Here is a 20342-nt window from a genome sequence, read left to right on the forward strand (position 1 = left end):
GAGAAGGGATAAAGATCCGTGGCTGGTGGATGCTAGCAAGATCCATATCAGGTTCCGATGAAACAGCATGTAATTTTTAGTTGGATCAGATCTATAGCTGAAACGGTGGATCAATCTAACCATGAAATAACATGCACAAATACACGTGTATTGCACAACTTTCCTTTTTGTCCGTGTTTCTGCATGTTTCTTCTTGGTTGGATTGGTCCACCAATTGAGCAATGGATCTGATCCAAACAATAACCATACGGAAACAACAGAAGAGAGGACATGCACAGAAACTTTTGATCCTTATTTTTTTTGTATTTTTATAAGAAATAAATATAAAATGATTGATGATGAGCTGTACACCTAAAAAAAAAAAAAAAAGAAAGCGCGTAGCGCTGTGCAACGTCTTGTTCCGTGCTTGTAGCGTGCTGAAGGGGCTGAAGAAACCCTCCACAGCCAGGGCTGCAGAGGATCCATAAGCTAGAAAATCAATCATGAACCTGGTGCTTTCAAAGAACACTATCTTTATTGATCACAAAAAAAGAAAAAAGAATAAAAGAACGCTATCTTTTGAGGGCAACCTTAATTTAGGTTTCTTTATTACAACAATTGCAAAAAATTTGGTTCAAAAAATCTTTTCCCTGTGCAAGCTACTTTTCCTTATAAACAATCATTATGGGTCTTCATGGCCATCTTTGATGGATCTCCTAAGTTTGAAAGCCCAAAACTCTTGGAGCAAATCTCATCAACCGAGTCAAGGAGTTTGGTAGGAACTTCCTAGCAAATAAGAAGCAAACGCTCGTAGTCCTGCCATTATAATTGCATGTACTCCCATTTCTCATCCTCTCCAATAACTCAGTTGTCACATCCAATCTTCCAAACCTTGCTGGGTGTGGCCCCCCTTTTGACCAATCAACCCAAGTCAAGCTCCTATTCGCATTTCTCCACCAAAATCTCATGCTCACAAATGTTGACAAATAATGTTCGTCAACGTAGCACGAGGGCCTGCAGTATTTCTTAAAGACAGGAAAATATTTTTCATCAGAAATTATCTCAATTGCAAGGGCCCGGTCCACCTCAAACCACTGAGAGCCTTTGCGCCATTCTTGCAACTTCACACGTGGTTTCATTCTAATATTGTATCGACCACGGCCGTTAGGCCCCGGATCATCGTAGGAACTGACATAGGTTTGGGTAGAGTTAATGAGGTAGGAGTAAATGGTGGAGAAGTTGAAGAGAGGAATGCATGATTCGGAAAGGAGGATGAAGCGCTGGTTTGAGTAGTCGAGTAGGGCATTTGCTAATAGGCGGCGTTCAGCTTCCATCATGCTTAATTGCCCCCACTTCACCACCTGCATCAGTTAGAAAAGTAATATCTTATTGAAAAGAATCAATGAAATGAACTCTAATGAATGTTTTCATAAGAGTATCTTTTAGCCAAAGTAGTCTTGCAAATTCTGTAATACCGGACTAACAACAACTTGATGCACACATATTGAAAATTTGACAACTATTTTTTTTCTTTTTCTTTTTTTTTTTTGAAATAGCTTTTCGGAAAATTATTTTTTTTCATTTTGGCATCACCTCATGCTTTCAGTTTTCATGAAAATCACAATAACTTGCTATTCTATTTTGAGAGAGAAAGTTCAAAACGTATTTAATAGTACCAGTGACAATAAGTAGCACCGGTTGAAGAGTGGGAGTAATGGCTAGGCTAATTGGAGGTGGCAGTGGCAGGAGGGCAGGGCCGGCTGAAGGATAAGACCATCAAAGTCCTTACTTTAGGCTCCCGCCTCCAGGCCCTCCACTAGTTGCCATCCGTCTTAGCACCTCCATTAGACCACCGCGCCCAGCCGTCCACCCGCAAGAAGATGAACGGCGCCGGCGGTGGCGTCGGAGGACGTAGAAGAGCGGGGCGGTGACGAGGAAGGTAAAGGGATTGGTTTCTGCTATAGCCTTAGAGAGAATCCGAGGAAGAGTTTCCGGCTTATGGATCTGAAGTTCTCCTCCTTCGGGCCGTGGATGCCGGCTCCTCCTCCGTCGTCCAGGACGGGAAGAGCGAAATGAAGTCCTCCTGAGCCCCGCTCTCCCATGGCCGCCGCTCTAAGCGCCCCCACCCCGCTCCCCTGCCCCCACCGGAGCACCTAGAGCCAGGACCGGCCAGCTCTATCTCCAACACCACCACTGAGGAGGACGTCGCCCTCTCCCTCATGATGCTCTCACGCGACTTCTAAACCAAGACCAAGTCCGAAACAGAGGACGACAATGAGAAGCAACAATCGGACGGTTGGGAAGAAGACGATGGAGCGGTGGAGAAGCAGGGGCAGATCGTCACTGGCCGATTGCAGCCACCGCCACGGGCTGTGGCGGACATTCCAGGCTTTCGACGATGGGGTGTTCCGGGCTTCCAACGGCTGAGCCCGCTTGAGGGGCGTCTCCGATAGCGGCGAAGTTTCAGGCTTCCGGCGGCGGTGGGTTTCGGGCTTCCAGCGGTCGAGCGGTGGATCGGCGGGTTGCAAGGAAGACGGAAGGGCTTTGAGCCCCCGCGCGAAAGTCCTTTTTTTTTTTTTTTTTTTTAATTTCTCGAGTCCGGACACACGTGGCAGACGGTGCATCAGGGAAAATAAAGATGCGTTTGACCCACCGTGATTAATATTTGTCAATTCCCAATCAATCAACTAATTTTTACACACGATTATATTTTTTTATAAAAATAAATTTATTTTTTAATTTATAATATTTATTTTTTAATTTTTTAATTTTTTTAATTTTTTTTTATAATATTTTTTAATACTCTAATTTATATTTTCTACGATCCACACTTCTGTAAAAAATAATTGGTTGATTATTCATTTTATTTACGATCAACATTCAACAATCGAATATTATTGTTTTAATTTTTATAATTTTTTTATTTAATTTAAAATTTATATTATATTATTATATTATTTTTATTTTATTTAATATTTATTTATTGAATTAAAAATTTTGATATTTGATTTTGTATTAATCATTTAAAAAATATAAAATAATTATAATAATTAAAAATTTTAAAAAATCATATTTTAGTAAAAAATTTTGCATCTCAAAAAATTAAAAAATAAAATTTTAATAAAAATTATATAAAATTTTATTTAAAAAATTATATTTTAATATTTAACTTTAAGTCTTTATATGTATTGAGCCACCCCTACAGGAGGGTGGATGGGGATGAATGGCGATAGTTGGTGGTGGTAATGAATTTTTTTTTAAAAAAAAAATTAAAATATATTTTTAAATTTTTATTATTTTTTTATTAATTTTTTTTAAAAATATTTTATAAAATTTAAAGATAAAAAATAAAATCGAAAAAAAAATAAAATTTAAAATTCGAAAATTGACAATGAAGTCCAAAAGTCCTACTTTAAGTACCCGGTCCCTGTGTTGCAGTATATATGTGGTGTATCGCATGTACTGTCCATCACACGATGGATTATCATATATGGATATGGATATGGATCGTACATGCACATCCGGTATGATCACATGCAGTCATTCATCGTATAATGGATGGTGCATATAATGTATAATATTATATGATATATGATGAATATCTTAGAGGATCCGTGCTCTACATGAGATGGTCTGAGCTGCGACTACTTGTGACCGGTACCACTACTAAATAACCACTTGATCGGTGATGGGAATCAGTGGATGAGATTCGACATTTCCGTGACTAACACTCCCAATCCTGCATCAGGGGAAAAAAGCAGAAGGAGACGAATCTCACTCTGCGCCCCCCACCCGCCATCCCGCAACAACAAAGTATTTTTGGTACACATTCTGCGACTGCTTTTTAGTGCAAGCACTTGCATTCTAATCTCTTTTCATTTCATTGATCCATCACCCAGGCAGCACAAACGTCATCGCATTTGCCTCCTACTACTTGGTTGCCCAACCGAAGCAGGATCCCCAGCAGCCCCACCTGCTCGGTCCTCGATTCCTGATGTACGACCTTTCCATCCGCCAGAATCCACTGGCCTACAATCTGGCAGCAATGGCCCGTTATAGATTTGAGCGCACCAACCTGATGCGACACAAGCAGGTCAGTTTGTCCTGCAGCAGTGACCCCTCGGTACAAGACAGCTCTGCGGCAGCAATCACCGACTTAGCACCGGGGGACATGAAGCGGACCGTAGCATCATGATCATGGGTTGGTGAGCTTCGGAATTAGGGCTGAAATAAGTTTGGATCAATTTCGAATCAGCTTATAGATTATATCTTAAAAATTTTAGATTAAATTTAATTTTAAATATAAAATTATTTATTTTTTGATCTAGATTTACATATATTCTTAGTCTGATTCAGATTCGATCCAAACCTAAACAAGACTTAATATGAAACTCGAATTCATATCCAAATCCAACTCGAAAAACTCTTATTTATTTACTTTTTTTCCTTATTAATCTTTGGATGCAATATTTCTGCTTTTTATATCACATATTTAGATTTGTTGTGTACTTCATGGGCTAACACCATCCACAAAATATCTTTTCTTCTTAAATATATCAACATTTTTGATCTATCAAAATCATTTATTTATGTAATCATTGGTTCCACATATCTTTAACTAGATTTGGACTGGTCCAATTTTTGACCCAAATGGATAACTCAGACTAGTCCAATTAGATTCGAGCCAAACTTGAGTCGGGCTATGGCGCGACCCCGCTTGGCTCATTTTGAGCTCTCTATAGAATAATCACAACCTAAGACTCCATTTTAAAAACTAATAAAAATATATATAATATCCATAATCTATTCACATGAGTCTTCATATATTTTTTTTATTTAAACTTTGGCATCACGATCAAGTTTAGAGTCCAAGTTTATTTTAATCTATTCACAAGCATCATTAGGTCCTACGCTGCATCCACTTTGATATAATTCATCATAATTTAAAATTTTATCTAAAAATCTAGTTGGAAGATATTATTTAAAATTTTTAATTATATATAAATCTTCAAAATCTATATAATATACAGTTGATATATCCATAAAAATTTTTGTATCAATACATATTTTTGTTGGTGGCGGACAATAAATTTGTTGTCTCTACAGGTCTTGTAGATTCCACTAACCGGGTTTCAGTCCTGGTATTATCTCTGCCCCCGTTGTTGAGAAAGGAACAAGGGCAATGGGTTGAAAGATTCTCTTCCGCTCAGGTTCCTATGTCTTTGCGCTGCTATCTCGAGGCCTATCATCGAACAAATATATAGCGGTACTTGGTCGAGATCTTTGTGTGTGTCATAAGAACTCAGCTCGGAAGAAAATCTTGTCCTTTGGACAGGCCTGCTACTGCTATGGCGATGTAGCGGGGAAATCTTTCTGAAAGAATACCAAATGGTCCTTATAAGGGGTGCCCCCCATTGGTGTAATGTGAGATAGAAGTGACAAACAAGATTTGCTGAAGCTGTTTAGGAAAAGTAGAACGTGGGTTTTGAAGAAGGCCTAGTGGCCTACTAATCTTTGTTGAATGAGAACAGCTTTCCTGCGTTATATGATCTCAGCACGGGATGTATAGATTAATTGTGAATGCGTCTATGCCATGAATCTCTATTGTTGTAAATTTTTGTTACTTAAGAACAAAAGGCTCTACAAATGCCTCTTCAAAAGGTCGCCATCCGGATAGTGCTTTTGGTCTTTTACTGATTCTTTTTGTTTTGGAATCTTCTCTGAAGTTACAAGAATATAGGCAGAATTTGTAGAAGAAAAGAATTTAAAGAAGCTGGGAGATGAAGAAGCAAAGCAATTTATAGATGCTTCCTCCATGTGCTTAAGATCAATTAACTCAAAAAAAGAAAGAAAGAAAGAAAATCAGAACCAAGATCAAGTCATGTGCTATCTAAGAACAGGCACGAGCCCAGTCTGGCCCGACTTCAGGCTTGAAATGCCCAACTTTAGCCCGGCCCGGTATAGTTTCCGTCATGCCCAAACCCAACTAGGCTGGCCTAGCTGGCTGGAGGGGGATGCACACACAGAGACAGAGAGAGAGAGAGAGAGAGAGAGAGGAGGAGGAGGAAAAGGAGGAGACATTAAGCTGGGGGAATGCAAATAGATAGATAGGTAGGTAGACGAGATCATGCATGCCCCCAAATGATCCTATCCATTCAGTTGGCATACTTAACAGCATGGATGCATGCTTAAATGGAGAGGCAAATCAGGGAACTAGTAATAAGCAAAGGTGAAATGCATAGACAAGATGAGTAAAAAATATATATATTTAGAACGCGAAGAATAGCGCTTACCCAAAAACACTAAGACTAGCATGCTATCTGAAAACGAAAAAACAATAAATAATATATGACTAGGCTTCCATTTTCCTTCTCTTATTCCATATTGTTATAGCAAGCATAAATATAGGACATACACAGATTCATACAATCACACAGAATAGAGAAGAGAAGAAAAAACAAACACAGGATTTACCTGGTTCGGCTGAAAAGCCTACATCCACGGATAAGACACGAGAGAAAAATTTCACTATGATGAAAAGAGAGATACAATCACTTAGAACTCTCCAAATCCTATCCGCAATTTGATTTCCCAAACCTCTCTTACAAAACTACCGAGATTGGCAGAAGTCCGTACTGCGGCTCCAAACCTTAGCCGCAATTTGATTTCACAAACCTCTCTCACAAAACTATCGAGATTGGCAGAAGTCCGTACTGCGGGGGTGTTGCCTCCCGCACCCCTCAATGAGGTTAGTAGTGGGCTTCGGACATGGATCTATCGATCCATGCCTTCTGCTACCACCACAGATCTCTCAAAAAATTTCATTCAGATCGCAACGTGGATTTTTTTGGATTGGATGATAATTCGAACCTATAAAATATAGCTAAAATTCAAACCACATTAACACATATAGCTGTGAAGCATCAGACTTTCTCGTCCAACCATTCTTTTTTACGTGAATGATGGCAGGCCATCCAGCTTCATTTAGCATTCTAAAGATTTTACAAGGGGGACAGAAAGGGCATAAAGGATATTGAAAAGATCCTTTCGTTGCCATTCCCCCAAGCTTCCAAGTAGCTCTGACCGGATCCTCCTCCTAACATTTATTATTTAGACAGTTTCTTTTATTTATTCACGAGTAATGCTATCGCATACCCCTCCAATGCACGCTAGAATTAAGCACAGAACCGACCGCTTGTATATTGGATCTGACCTAACCAAATTAACCAAACCAGGGCAATAGCCAAGCCATTCGTTTCCCCGGTCACTCAGACATGACTACGGTTGCCTCCATCTTTGAATAGCTATAAGTCAAACGGGGTCACGAAAACATAATTACATGCTTGCCTATCTTGTAGATGAAATGTTCCTTAGACCCACCTATTCAAAGATGGAGGCAACCGTAGTCATGTCTGACCACGGAAGCGAATGGCTTGGCTATTGCCCTGGTTTGGTTTGGTTATGCCAGGTCCAATATACAAGCGGTCGGTTTCTGTGCTTAAATATGCAACTGGATCTGGTTTGACCGACGGGTTTGTTGAAATTATTGCACCCTTTACGAAGACTGACTCGTTAAATTCATGCTTGCCTTTCTATGTATCATAGAAGCCTTCCGATATTTTACACGATTAAAATTCGTTTACGATGTCATCCTTGTCAATTTAGCGTCAGCTATATGGATCCTTTGTAACTGGCCTCTAGCATATAATAAGATCACATAGGGTATCAATAATGAAGTAAAGGAATGAAAGGCTTGAAAGAAGATAACCATAACATGTTATTGATAAAAAAGCATGATATATAAGAACTGACCTTGCTAGGGACTCTCCGGCCATGGAACACCGAACCCTCCGGTGCTGACTCGTTGAAGGAAGGATCGGCGTGCACGTAGATTGAATAGAATCCTTCATGTCCTTTGAAGAACATCTCCCATAGTGGAGAGAAGGCAAGCGGGCCCCTAGTGAGAAACAAGAAAGCAACCTTAGGAACTCGGCGGTAGGGATGGCTTTTGATCCTCGGCACCATCGACGCCCTCCATAGCAACTCCTCGTCGGTCATGTCATGCATGACCTTGATTGGCTCCACATATCCCTTTAGTCCCACACGCTCCTTAGCAACGGAGGTCACATTGGGGACTACTGGTTGTGGCGACGGTGGCGGCAGTACTGGAGATGGAGGTGAAGAGAGGAAGGATATTTTGGATGCTTGGAGAGGGAAGGGGATGGCTTTGAGGTAAAAGCTGGAGATGAACCCGACGGCTAGACCGAGGCCAAAGAGAAGGAAGTTCGAGAGAAATCGGAAGAGCTGGGAACTGGAAGAGGAGAGCATGGAAGGACGTGGAGATTGTTTTTGCTGCTGGTTCGTCATCGATAGCTTTCACTATTGTTTAAGCTTCTAGAATGAGTGAGAATTAATAGAGAGAGCAGGGTGCGAAAGGTTGGTAGGAGACGGAAGGCGTGGGAACAGGAAAGCAGTTGGGAAAGATGGGAATGGAAGAAGTCATGCCGTTATCTAACATTTATTGGACGGGAAAAGGAAAAGGTCAAGAAGATTCCGACGGCCACTTTTATAGACCAAGAATGCAGAGACTACTTGGGCTCTCAGATTTCTAGTCGATTCGAAGTTTTCTTAGACTCTGTATCCAAGTATAATAGATCAGCTTCTATTATGTGCAGAAGAAAGGTATAGTTGTCGGTGCCTAACTAATGGAACGAAGGATGAGTTAATGAAGATAAAGATAACGGAAAATTTTACCTCACACCGCATCGCATGCAGCAATGTTACCCTACAACATGCCAATCAGCTTGTCTCTTTGTAGTTAGCCAACCACGGAAGCAGGTGAACGATAATGAGGCCCGCAAAAGAGATGAGCTGATCCACGTTAATACGTGGGATATCTATTTGTTTGATTTCGGCAATAATTAGACTGGAGCCATCTCGACAATGTTCAATATCATTTATCTTGAATATAGATAGAATTGGAAAAATGATCATACAAATTGAGAATATCAACGACAGTTACATCCTCATGGTTATAATCATATATGTTTGAAGCGGCAATAATTGCGAGACAACGTGAAAAGTTGTTATTGTGTATTAAACACGATAAGAGCCATTGCAACATAGTAAATGTATGTCTCATCCATTCCGATAAACGCTGCTAAACTCTCTCTATAAATAAATAAAAGTAAATACGGACCTTTAAGTAAGTCATTCTGCTGCTCCAACTCTCATATTTTCTTTATCACTTCTATTTTTTATTAAATTCTAGTTGACTTGAGCATCATGAGATTTTTTGCTAGAAAAACTCCGATAAGAAATTTTTTTTTCTATATCTATCTGTTAATTAAGATATTCTGATAATCACATTCTGTTGTGAAGGATTTAATCTCATATTGATTGTGAGTCAGAAGTATTCTGTCTTATATGAGATAAGAGACCCTCTCTCCCTAAAGATGTATCTTTTGGGTCAAAGCTCAGGGAATAAAGTCATGACGCCCGACAGCCGTAAGCATACCAGCTATATTTCAAGGGCCGCAAGTCTATAAGCTATGACAACCGCAAGCATACTGGCTACGGCCCCAGAGCTGGTACGCGCACAGTCAAAACGCATGGACAATATCTTTTGCTGGGATGAGCCCTCCATCTGTATAAGCCCCGAAGTTCCTTGATCACAATAAATAGCGCCAGAGAAAGAGCCCCTCCAATTGTGAGGGGTTTAGTCTGACATCGATTGTGATTCAGATGTATGAGTTCCGAAGTCCCTTGATCACAACAAATAGCACCATAGAAAGGGCACCTCCAATTGTGGGAGGATTTAGTCCCACATCGATTGTGACTCAGGGGTATTTTGTCTTGTATGAGCCTCGAAGTTCTTTGACCACAATAAATGGCATCGGAAGAAGGGCCCCTCCAATTATGGGGGGTTTAGTCCAACATCGATTGTGGGTTAGGGATACTTTGCCTTATATGAGATGGAGACCCTCTCTTCTTAAACAAGAATCTTTTAAGTCAAAGTCTAGGAGATAAAATCGTGAGGTCCAGCAGCTGCAAGCATACCAGCTACGGCCTAAGGACTGCAAGCCTATAAGCTACAGCAACCGCAAGTGTATCAGTTATGGCCAATATCTCTTGGTAGGATGAGCCCTCCGTCCGTATGAGCTCCAAAATTTCTTAGCCACAACAAATTCTTAAATCCATGCAGTAATCGGGAGAAAACCGATTTTACTGTCACCTTGGCTATACCGACCTTAGCTTGATTTTAGATTTCAGTGACAATAGATATGGTGCACAACTATATGATTAACACAATATAATTTCTTTAGAGATGTGTATCACACGATAGATGATACTGCTATTCAAATATATATATATATATATATATATATATATATATATATATATATATATATATATATATATATATATATATATATATATATATTGTTGCGGCCAATCGCCTCGTCGCCCGATCGTCGGGGAGCGTGCACCTGCAAAAACGAGAAGTCCGCACTGACCGGAGGCGGCTCCGACGGGGATCCTCCGACGGTCAAGTCAGAGAGGTGACTGGACAATAGTGAAATGAAGACAGAGAGCTCGATCGAGAGAGAGAGAGAGAGGGGGAGAGAGGAGCGAGTCTGTGGTTTCGAAGTCGAGAAGTGGAGAGAGATGGAGCGGATCCTTTGCACTGTTGCCTTCCCCGGTTTATATAGTGGAGCACGGTATGGCGCCGTCATTAATGGCGCAGACAAGTGAGGAACTGTCAACTCACTGTAGACTGTCAGAGTCGCCGTGAAAGTGTCATGTCGCCGTGTGGCCGTCAAATCACCAGGGTTGACAATGCCCTCGATGGGACAATGCCCCTAGATAGCCGTGCCGCATGTCGCTGTCAGAACTGACAAGGTCTGACGGTTGTACGGCGATTGGAGGAGCCGACCGACCCTAAGTCGGTGGCCAGCTGAGTGGCGTCGGGCCCCTCCGATGGTCGGGGAGTCTTACATGAGTCGGCAATCAGACCTCTGGGCTCAGTCGGTCGGAAAAGGTGCGTCCGACATATCCTCAGTCGGTCGTGAGCCGATAATTAGCCGGTGATGGCATCCGTCAGTCGGTCGCCCCGACTGCCAATCGGTCGGTCCGACCGTCGGTCGGTCGGTCGGGCCGTCAGTCGGTCGGTTGGTCCTTCCGGAAGTCGGTCGGTCGGTCGGTGGGTATCCCCCAACATATATATATATATATATATATATATATATATATATATATATATATATATATATATATTATAAAATTGAAGTGGACAGACAAGAAGGAAGCAGATTCGCGTTCCATGTATAGGCTTTTCTAGTGATCATCGTTGATTAGAGATGAGAAGAATCATTCTAGATGGTTTTACCAAAACCCATGTCCAAGCCATTAGATAACGAACAGAATATTGGTCAGTTTGCTTAGAAACCCAGCTCGTTTGTATGTATATACACACACACAGACCACTTTCAATTAATAGTATAATTTGGGATTCAAATTCGGCGTCTAGAATCCAAAGAAAAAGTTCGTCGTCCATAAAACCACTTGTTAGAGTCTCAGGCAACGAAACCCCTGTAGCAATAATACATTTTTGCGCCCAAACTCATGCTTTTTTAGATTAGGCTTTCTTCCCATCCTACCCTTTCCTGGGCCTAAACGCTGGACGGAGACCAATGCTTTTAATTAAGCTTAGGATCAGTTGCTTTTAAAAATAATATTACTTAATTAGTTGTTTTGATGATATTTTTCCGAGTAATATTAGGAACTGAAAGCTTAAGTAGTGGGGCAAGATTAATTGTGATGGACTTAAGATTAAAAGATAGTTTTTGACAACTATCGATCAGAACTAAAAGATTGATTCGAACCAACATCTAAGTAATATTAGCAACAATAGGCTTAAGTGCTGCTGGATAGTGGACCAATATGAAGGACCAATATATCTATTTAAAGGACCACTATATTTTAATAGTAACACAAACCTCACTGTCAAAATTAAGGATAAAAACTTTCTCAAATCTCTAGAACTAGAAATCAAACTACATAATCTTAAAATGCTCCCCGGATCATATCCTGTGGCAATCTTAATTAAATTATATTACAAGACTTTTAACATGCTTGATTATATAGGAGCAATTAATAAAAGAACTCTAAGACAGACTGAATATTTTCAAACAGATCTTCGTAAGGGGAACGTTTTTATACCCAGGACTCTTGTGTGGGATCAAATTTTCTTTCCTAAGGACTCACTTTTGAAAAGGTTAGTTCTACCAGTAAGACAAGAATTTAGTCAGTTGCAAAATATAGTCACTAACCCAGAAAGAGATGTCTCAACTAGATTCAATAGATAAAGACTTGTCCGAAGTCGTAGTGGCGGGATAGAACTATCAAATATGCCCCCAAACATATCCCAAATTCCATCTAGGCAAAGCTATTTTGGGACTACTAAACTCAGACCGACTCAAATCAATTTTGAACCCAAAATACCACAACCAAATTTTGTTGAGAATCCATCTTCCCCATCAATGTCGCCTACCTATTCTTAGATCGTAGAACCAACAGATCTTGAGATTTGTGTTATTTCTCCCAATTTTACCACTAACAAAAAAAAATTAAAAGAGAAATTCTATTTCCCAAGAAATAGAGAAAAAAGGCAATAGTTCTTTAAAACTTACAACAAAGAGCAAAGGAACAAAATACAGGACCAATATTATGCATTCTTAAATACCCTTAAGGCTCAAGTTTGCTTCTTACTGGTTTGAATTCCAAAAAACCCAGATTAAAGAAGTTAATATGTTAAAAATAGAATTATGATTTCTTGGTAGGATGGAAAAGGAAGAGTTATAGAGAAAATTCATCCTCTCTTATAAGAAATAAAACTAACTGCAAGAGATACCTCGGTAACAGCATCCTCGATCAAAATCAAATCTGACCTCTATGAAACATCTAATGGTAGGGATATTAAAAACATAATAGAACGAAATAATTTTACAAATCAAAACTTGAAAACCATAGGTGATTAACTAATAAGAATACAAAAAATGGTAGGAGAAGATAAAATGGGGCCTCAAACTCCAAAAGAACAAATTCCAATGTTTAAACCATTTGAAATACCTAAAATCCAAAGTAATCAATTCAAAGACAGAGACCTTTTACAAGAAATCAACAAAAGACTAGGTGCTTTAGAATTAATTCATTCAGTGTTAGACACCATAGAACAATCAGACAAGAGAAAGCCTAAAGTAATTTTAGCTCATGAGGATCAAGACTCTCAAGATGAATCAGTTAGGTCCGAATTCGAAAAGAATCTAGAAAACCTATACAGTGTGGAGACTGGGCCAAGTCTAGAAATTAATAAGATTAGAAGATGAGACAACCCACAGAGATCCTACTATCCTTGGCCTACTTTACCCGATATAGGTCTTTAAAAAAATCTCATGATCTATCAAAATCAATATTCAGCCCAAGCAATCTATGAATAGAATATAGATGAATAGACTGAATATAATATTTTAAACATTCTCCAAGAGATGACTATGGTCTCAACTGCTTACAAAATGAAGGATAACATCTCGGACCATGCCATAGCTCAGGCTCTTGTTGCTGATTTTATCGGTCAATTAAAGAATTGATGGATTATTATCTGGATGATATAGATAAGCACTGAATACTGTTTGCAGTCAAAAAAATTAAAAATGGTCAAACCATGAAGGATGTAGATGGATCTGAGATCCAAGATGCTGTCCCAACATTAATTTTTGCCATTGCAAAACACTTGGAGATCCTTCTAAGTTTAGATATAAAACCGTTGAAATCTTAAACAACTTAAGGTGCAAAAAACTCTAAGATTTTAAATGTTATAAGGATGTCTTTTTGATTAGGGTATTAATTAGGCAGGATTGTAACCAATCCTTCTGAAAAGAAAAATTTCTGGCAGGATTGCCTAGAGTCTTTTCTAAAAAAATCAGAACTAAACTAAAAAATCAAAACAATGATAGAATTCCTTACGACAAACTAACTTATGTTGACTTAATAAACATAATAAATGAAAAAGGATCGTTAAAACAACAATTGAAAAAGGAACAACTCATAAGCAAAAGGGAACTCGATAATTTTTGTGAATAATTTGGCCTTCAACAAATAGCTAAAAGGAGAGGACACAATAAATTGAACAAAATTTGTAAAAGCTGTCAAAGAAAAAAATCACTTAAGACAAGTTGGATCATACAAAAGTCACAAACTAGACAAAAAATTTATAAACAAAAATTTTTTAAACGAAAAATAACACCTCCTTAAAAGACAAAATCATACATTAAAAAGGAAAAATCACCAGTTTGCTATAAATGCGGCCGTGTAGGCCATTATAGAAATAAATATAGACTGAAATCCAAAATAAACCGAATAGTATTAGACCAAATCAAATTAATTAATTTCATAAAATAAAATCTAGAGACCTTGCTTCTCACCTCAGAATCAGAATATTACAGCTCTGACTCTGGAAGTTAAATAGAACATAGTGAAGAAACTAGTCAATCTGATAAAGAGATTTGTATTGTCACAAAAGAACAAAATCTGTTATTGAATTTCATAGATAAAATTGATGACCCAGAAATCAAAAGAGATTACTTAGTAAAATTAAAGAATTCTTTAAATGAGCAAAAAGTATCATTAAGCATTCAAACCTATAATTTAGAAAGTATATTAAAATGCTTTGATCAAGAAGAAAAGAAACCCATCGACATAATAATAAAATAATAAAAACCTATTGAAGAAGACTCAAATTTTATAGAAACATTAACTAACACAACAATTCAAAAATGATGCATCAAAATTATAATTATAATAGAAGACTTTAAGTTAGACACTATTATCTTAATAGACTCTGGGGCAGACTCAAATTGTATCCAAAAAGATTTGATTCTAACTAAATTCTTTGAAAAAATCAAGAAAAAACTGAACACGGCAAGTATATCTGAATTAAAAATCAAATATAAATTGATTAATGTATTCATTTGTAATCAAGGGATATGTATAAAAATCCCTTTCATCTTAGTACAAAATTTAAATCGGTCGATTATTCTTGGCACTCCTTCTCTAAGCTTAATCAAGTCCTTCACTGTAGACAATGAAGTCCTTAAAACTAACTTTCTTAGGCAAAAATTAATATTAAAATTCATCCATCAGCCCTTTGATAAAATATTAGATTTTCTTAAAATCCAAACAATTAGCCAAATTGTGAGAAAGCAGAAACAGATTGAATATCTAAAGGAAGAAGTAAGATTTAAAAGAATTAAAGAACAACCGAAGGATCCAAAAATTATCAAAACTATTCAAACCATAAAAAATGAGCTTGCTACCCTATCTTATTTTGACCTACCAAATGCTTTCTAAAATATATAGAAAAAAAATATAAAGCTAGCCTGCCCTATGAAAAGACTTTTGATGAGAAAAAAATTTCAACTAAGGCTAGACCCATTGAAAATGAGTAAGCAAACATTTGAATATTGTAAAGAAGAAATAAAGTCTCTTCTAGAAAGAAAATTCATCAGCCCAAGCAAGTTTTATATATAAAAAAAAGCTGAACTCGAAAGAGGAGTTCCAAAACTTATAATCAATTATAAATCCTTAAATACTGCCCTCCAATGGATTAGATATCCTATCCCACTTAAAAAAGATCTATTATCTAGGATTGTAGGATCAAAGATCTTCTCCAAATTTGACATAAAGTGTGGATTTTTGGCAAATTCAAATAGATAAAAGGGATAGATATAAAACAGACTTCATTGTTCCATTTGAACAATACGAATGAAATGTTATATCTTTTGATTTGAAAAATGCATCTTCTGAATTTCAAAAAATTATGAATGACATCTTTATTCCATTCACAAAATTTATTATTGTATATATTGATGACATACTAGTCTTCTTTAATTCAATCGAACAACACATAAAATATCTTTAGATTTTTAAAATTAAAATAATAAAAGATGGCCTAGTATTGTCAAAAATAAAAATGAAACTATTCAAGACAAAGATTAGATTTTTAGGATATGAAATCAAACTAAGAACAACTAAACTAATTCAAAAATCAATAGAATTCACTGATAAATTTTGAGAACAGATTCTTAATAAAACTCAATTGCAAATACTTTTAGGAAGCCTCAATTATGTTTTAGACTACTATAAAAATTTAAAACCAATTACAAAACCTTTATATGATAAGCTAAAGAAAAATCCTCCTCTCTGGACAAATCAACATACAGAAATTATTAAAATAATTAAAAATTAAATTAAAACTCTATCTTATTTGCATTTAGCAGATCTAAAGTTATTTAAAATAGTAGAAATTGATGCCTTTGAAAAGAGATATGGAGGAATACTCAAACAGAAACAAAAAGATCGAGAAGAATTAATTTAGTATGCATCAAGATTATGGAATCCTACATAAAAAAATTATTTGATAATAAAAAAGGAAGTCCTTTCAATAATATTATATATTCTCAAGTTTTAAAATGATTTATTAAATCAAAAATTTTTCTGAGAGTTGATTGTCAATCTGCAAAATTTATTTTACAAAAGGATGTGAAAATTTTAGTTTCAAAATAAATTTTCATCAAATGGCAAGTGATTTTGGCTATCTTTAATTTTCATATAGAATTTAAGAAAGAAGAATACAATTCCTTGCTTGATTTTCTATCTCAAAATTTTTTACAAAGATCATTAGATGGCTCCACGTAAAAGACCTCTCACACCAAGCTCTATCCAAAAATAGACCAAAAAAGACTATGCCCAATCATCTGCCTCCTCGTCCAAAACTCAAACCCCCAAGCAAATACCCGCACTTAGACTCAGGACATGGTATGAAGCTATGACCCATGAGGAATAGGAATTGGAAGGGTTACAACAAACTACTAGGCTCTCCAATGAACAAATGTTTGAGCTTGCTAAGTCCAATCTTAGCCTGTTACAATTAGAACCCTTTCAAAAAGCAGTTGCAGAATTTTCTACTCAAAATCTGCAACTACTCTCTTTAAAATCGAAATTGGAGATTGAAATTTTCGATCCAACTCTCCTTCAAAAAATCTTTTCCAAAATCAGTAACAAATTATTTTGATAAAAAAAATCCCTTAACTAATAGTTGCAGTTGAGGATGAATATTTTGCAAAATACTCAAGATTGGTTGTCGAAAAAATTTTTCCACCAACCTAACATTATCAACCAAAAAACTTTCAAAAAATACAAAAATATTATGACTTTATCCTTGTTGATACAGACTCTGTATCAATAAAACACAATAAAGATAAGAACAATCCGAGTGAGATTACTCACTCTTCAATTCAAATCCTACATATCCTCACTCCCACTGCTTGGGGAGATCATCCTTCAAATTTTCATTAGTTCTCTCAAGAATTTTGTCCATAGTATTTCAATTACTGAGACTATCAAACTGCTTGATACACCACATTTCTTTTCAAAAACCAATCCTACAGACATTCTTGATTCTTTTATTTCAAATCCGGTACTAATTTTCAATTCTCCCACTGATTTAGCAACTGAGGGAATCACTTTGGACCACTATCTGAGATCCTCCCATAAAATACTTTGAAAAGATTTGAAACTTTTCAAAATCAAGCCATCCTTCCCATAAAAGAATAAAAATTCTCAATGTCTTTAATTTTTTTCTCAATATTTGCTCTTTCTTGGATTGTCGGTTGGAAATATATATATTCCTTCAAAATCCTCCTTTACCTAATGTACTAGCTAGAAAATTTAAAATAAAATGATGGCATATTTTTAATCTGGAGAGAGAAACTAAGCCAAAAATCATTAAATAACTAGCTAAACATGCACTCGCTCCGGTCCTCACCAACAATAGATCCCAAAATAGCTCAATTTTTTCAACAAAAATCGTGAACTAATGCAAGACTAGCTGGTGCCAAGTCCAAGATAGAATACAAAAAATTACTACTTGAGTCATTAGCAAGATTGGAAGAAAAACAAGAAGAAGAAGACAAAATCGCTTCCTCATCTGAAGCAGTGCTCAACCTAAAAGATGAATATTTCATGAAAATTTAAATAACCGAAGCACAAAACTCTAAAAACACCAAATCATCTCCTTCAGAAGACTCCATTAATTCTCTTACCAGCATGCCAACCTTAACCAGCTTTACAGAATCAAGATTTGCATACCCACCTGCCTCAAGGATAAAAAGTTAATCAAGAACGATGGTCTTGTCAACACCCATCACACCTGCCTGCTTTAAGGACAATAACGGCAAACATGTTTGCATCAAATAACTGTGCAAAATTTTTCAAATTCAAATCCGATTGTCAGCTTACCAATAAAAAAGATAATAAGTCTATCTACATCAAAAAACTATGCGGACTCTATCCAAATTCGAATCCGACTGTCGGCTTACCAATGAAAAGACAACAAGTCTATCTGCATCAAATGACTATGCGAACTTTACTCAAATTCAAATCTGATCATCAGAATGTTCTAGGAGTTCTATAAAAGGAGTAGAAGATGGGAAGAAAGGCAGAGCTTCAATTCCAAACTTCAATTTCATTTCCTCAAAAGACCGAAGCTTCAAAAATCCAAGTCCTAATTAAAACCTCTTCAAAAATCCAAATATCTTGTATTCCTACCCAAATCTCTTTGTATCAAATCCTATATGCCTTCCGTCCCTCTCAAATCTTATATCAAGAGAAAAGATTTTATGATGATAGTTTTCAAGAATTTTTTTTAATAATAAAATTTTTTTTCTAAATTTCTGAATCAGCTTCTTCACGCAGTATTGGCTACTCCAGCATTCTTCAAAACTATTTTGTTGAGAGCTAGATAAAAATAAATATTCTATCATCTTCAAAATGTCTTGCAATTGTTTTACTAAGATCATTAGAGCATACAAGAGCACGGTTGGTATACATTATAAGGATAGTAAGATCATGATAGAAAATCCATATGCTGGAGCCTTATGGCGGTCGGTTACTATCAATTGTAGTACATTTTAATTTAATTTCTGAATCAAGTAACTTTGAAAGGTTGCTCTGCCATGACTGCTAGTGGAGAAAATCAGTCATGTTCAAAATATTGTCGTAGAACGAACTGCAAGCTATTTTTACTGTATACCTTCTGTAAGTTATTGTTACTTTTTATCTTCTGCAAGTTATTCTTGCTGTTTACCTTCTGCAAATTATCTTAAAAATGAAACTATATTTTAATTACCTTTATACCCCTATCCTATTAAGGCTCAAAAGAATAACAAATAGCATAACAAATATATATGTGTGTGTATATATTTCAATTTTTTATTTTTTTATTTGTTTAGACTTAGTCCAGTTTGTTTAGTTTGGTTCACTAATTGAATAAATGTTATATAAAATAAAATTTTAATATTTTAACTTAGCCTAGTCCATGTACCCAAAATTCATGGAATATCAATCGGATAAATCAAACTGCATTTTTTTTATTTTGATTTTAGAAAATCGATTTCAATCAATTTGATTCCAAACATAGTCCTTAACCAATCCGATTCAAACCGTACATACTCTACCAGCGGACATGCTTGCAAAGACACTTTACGCAAGCCGCGGACACTGGTCTGGTCATCCGGCTTGGACCAAATTCAGTGGTAGGAAACATCAGAAGCCATTGCGGAAGCGTTAAGGCAGACAAGAACCTCTCTGTTTCCTCTCTCTACAAGTTTACCAATAATGGTGGTCAATTATGTCCATATCACGCATTTTGGACGGATGAAGCCGATTAAGATCTTCATGTGGCTCGCTATCAAGAACCCATTGCACCTGGAGGACGATTTAGGGAGATATGGGAGGCCAGTGGATCGTACATGTAAACTTTGCAGTGATGCGAACGGTGAATCATCTTCTCGGACATCGTCCGTTTGCGGAGCAAACATGGAACTCTATTCTCCACTGGCTTCATCTCGACGGCCGACCGGGAGGAAATGGTGCGCAGACAAGTCCACAAAACGAGCATGGGATCAAATTGTTCTTGCAGTTTGCTGGCAGATCCGGAAGGAACACAGCAGCAGAGTCTTTTTGGACAGCGAGAAATAGAAGATGATGTCTCGGCATCTAAACTCTCTTCTTGTTAATTTCTTGATATTCTTGCTTCTCGCTTTCTTCTTCTTCTTTTTTTTTCTCCGAGTTATTTTCTTTATTTTTTTCTAATCGATCGGAGGGGGGATTTCTATTCCCCTCTCTTCTTCTTGAAAAATAAATAAAAAAATCTACCTGGTTTTTGAATGATAAAACGAACTCATTCATGGAGATGCTATTCCTCTCATGTATACATTATGTTTTTATTTATGTAGCCAGAAAAA

General features: G+C 36.9%; 1 protein-coding gene across 1 annotated transcript; it reads right to left on the reverse strand.

Moving 5' to 3' along the window:
- Positions 1-440: 440 nt before the first annotated feature.
- On the reverse strand, positions 441-8437 carry LOC105041249 (glycosyltransferase BC10-like). The gene is made up of 2 exons (XM_010918130.4): positions 7792-8437; positions 441-1340 (listed from the first exon to the last, which is right to left on the reverse strand). Exons 1-2 carry the CDS (start codon positions 8344-8346, stop codon positions 696-698), a joined length of 1200 nt encoding a protein of 399 aa, XP_010916432.1. The 5' UTR covers positions 8347-8437; the 3' UTR covers positions 441-695.
- Positions 8438-20342: the final 11905 nt, after the last annotated feature.

The sequence above is a fragment of the Elaeis guineensis genome, chromosome 3 (assembly GCF_000442705.2).
Source record: "Elaeis guineensis isolate ETL-2024a chromosome 3, EG11, whole genome shotgun sequence".
NCBI classification, from domain to species: domain Eukaryota; kingdom Viridiplantae; phylum Streptophyta; class Magnoliopsida; order Arecales; family Arecaceae; genus Elaeis; species Elaeis guineensis.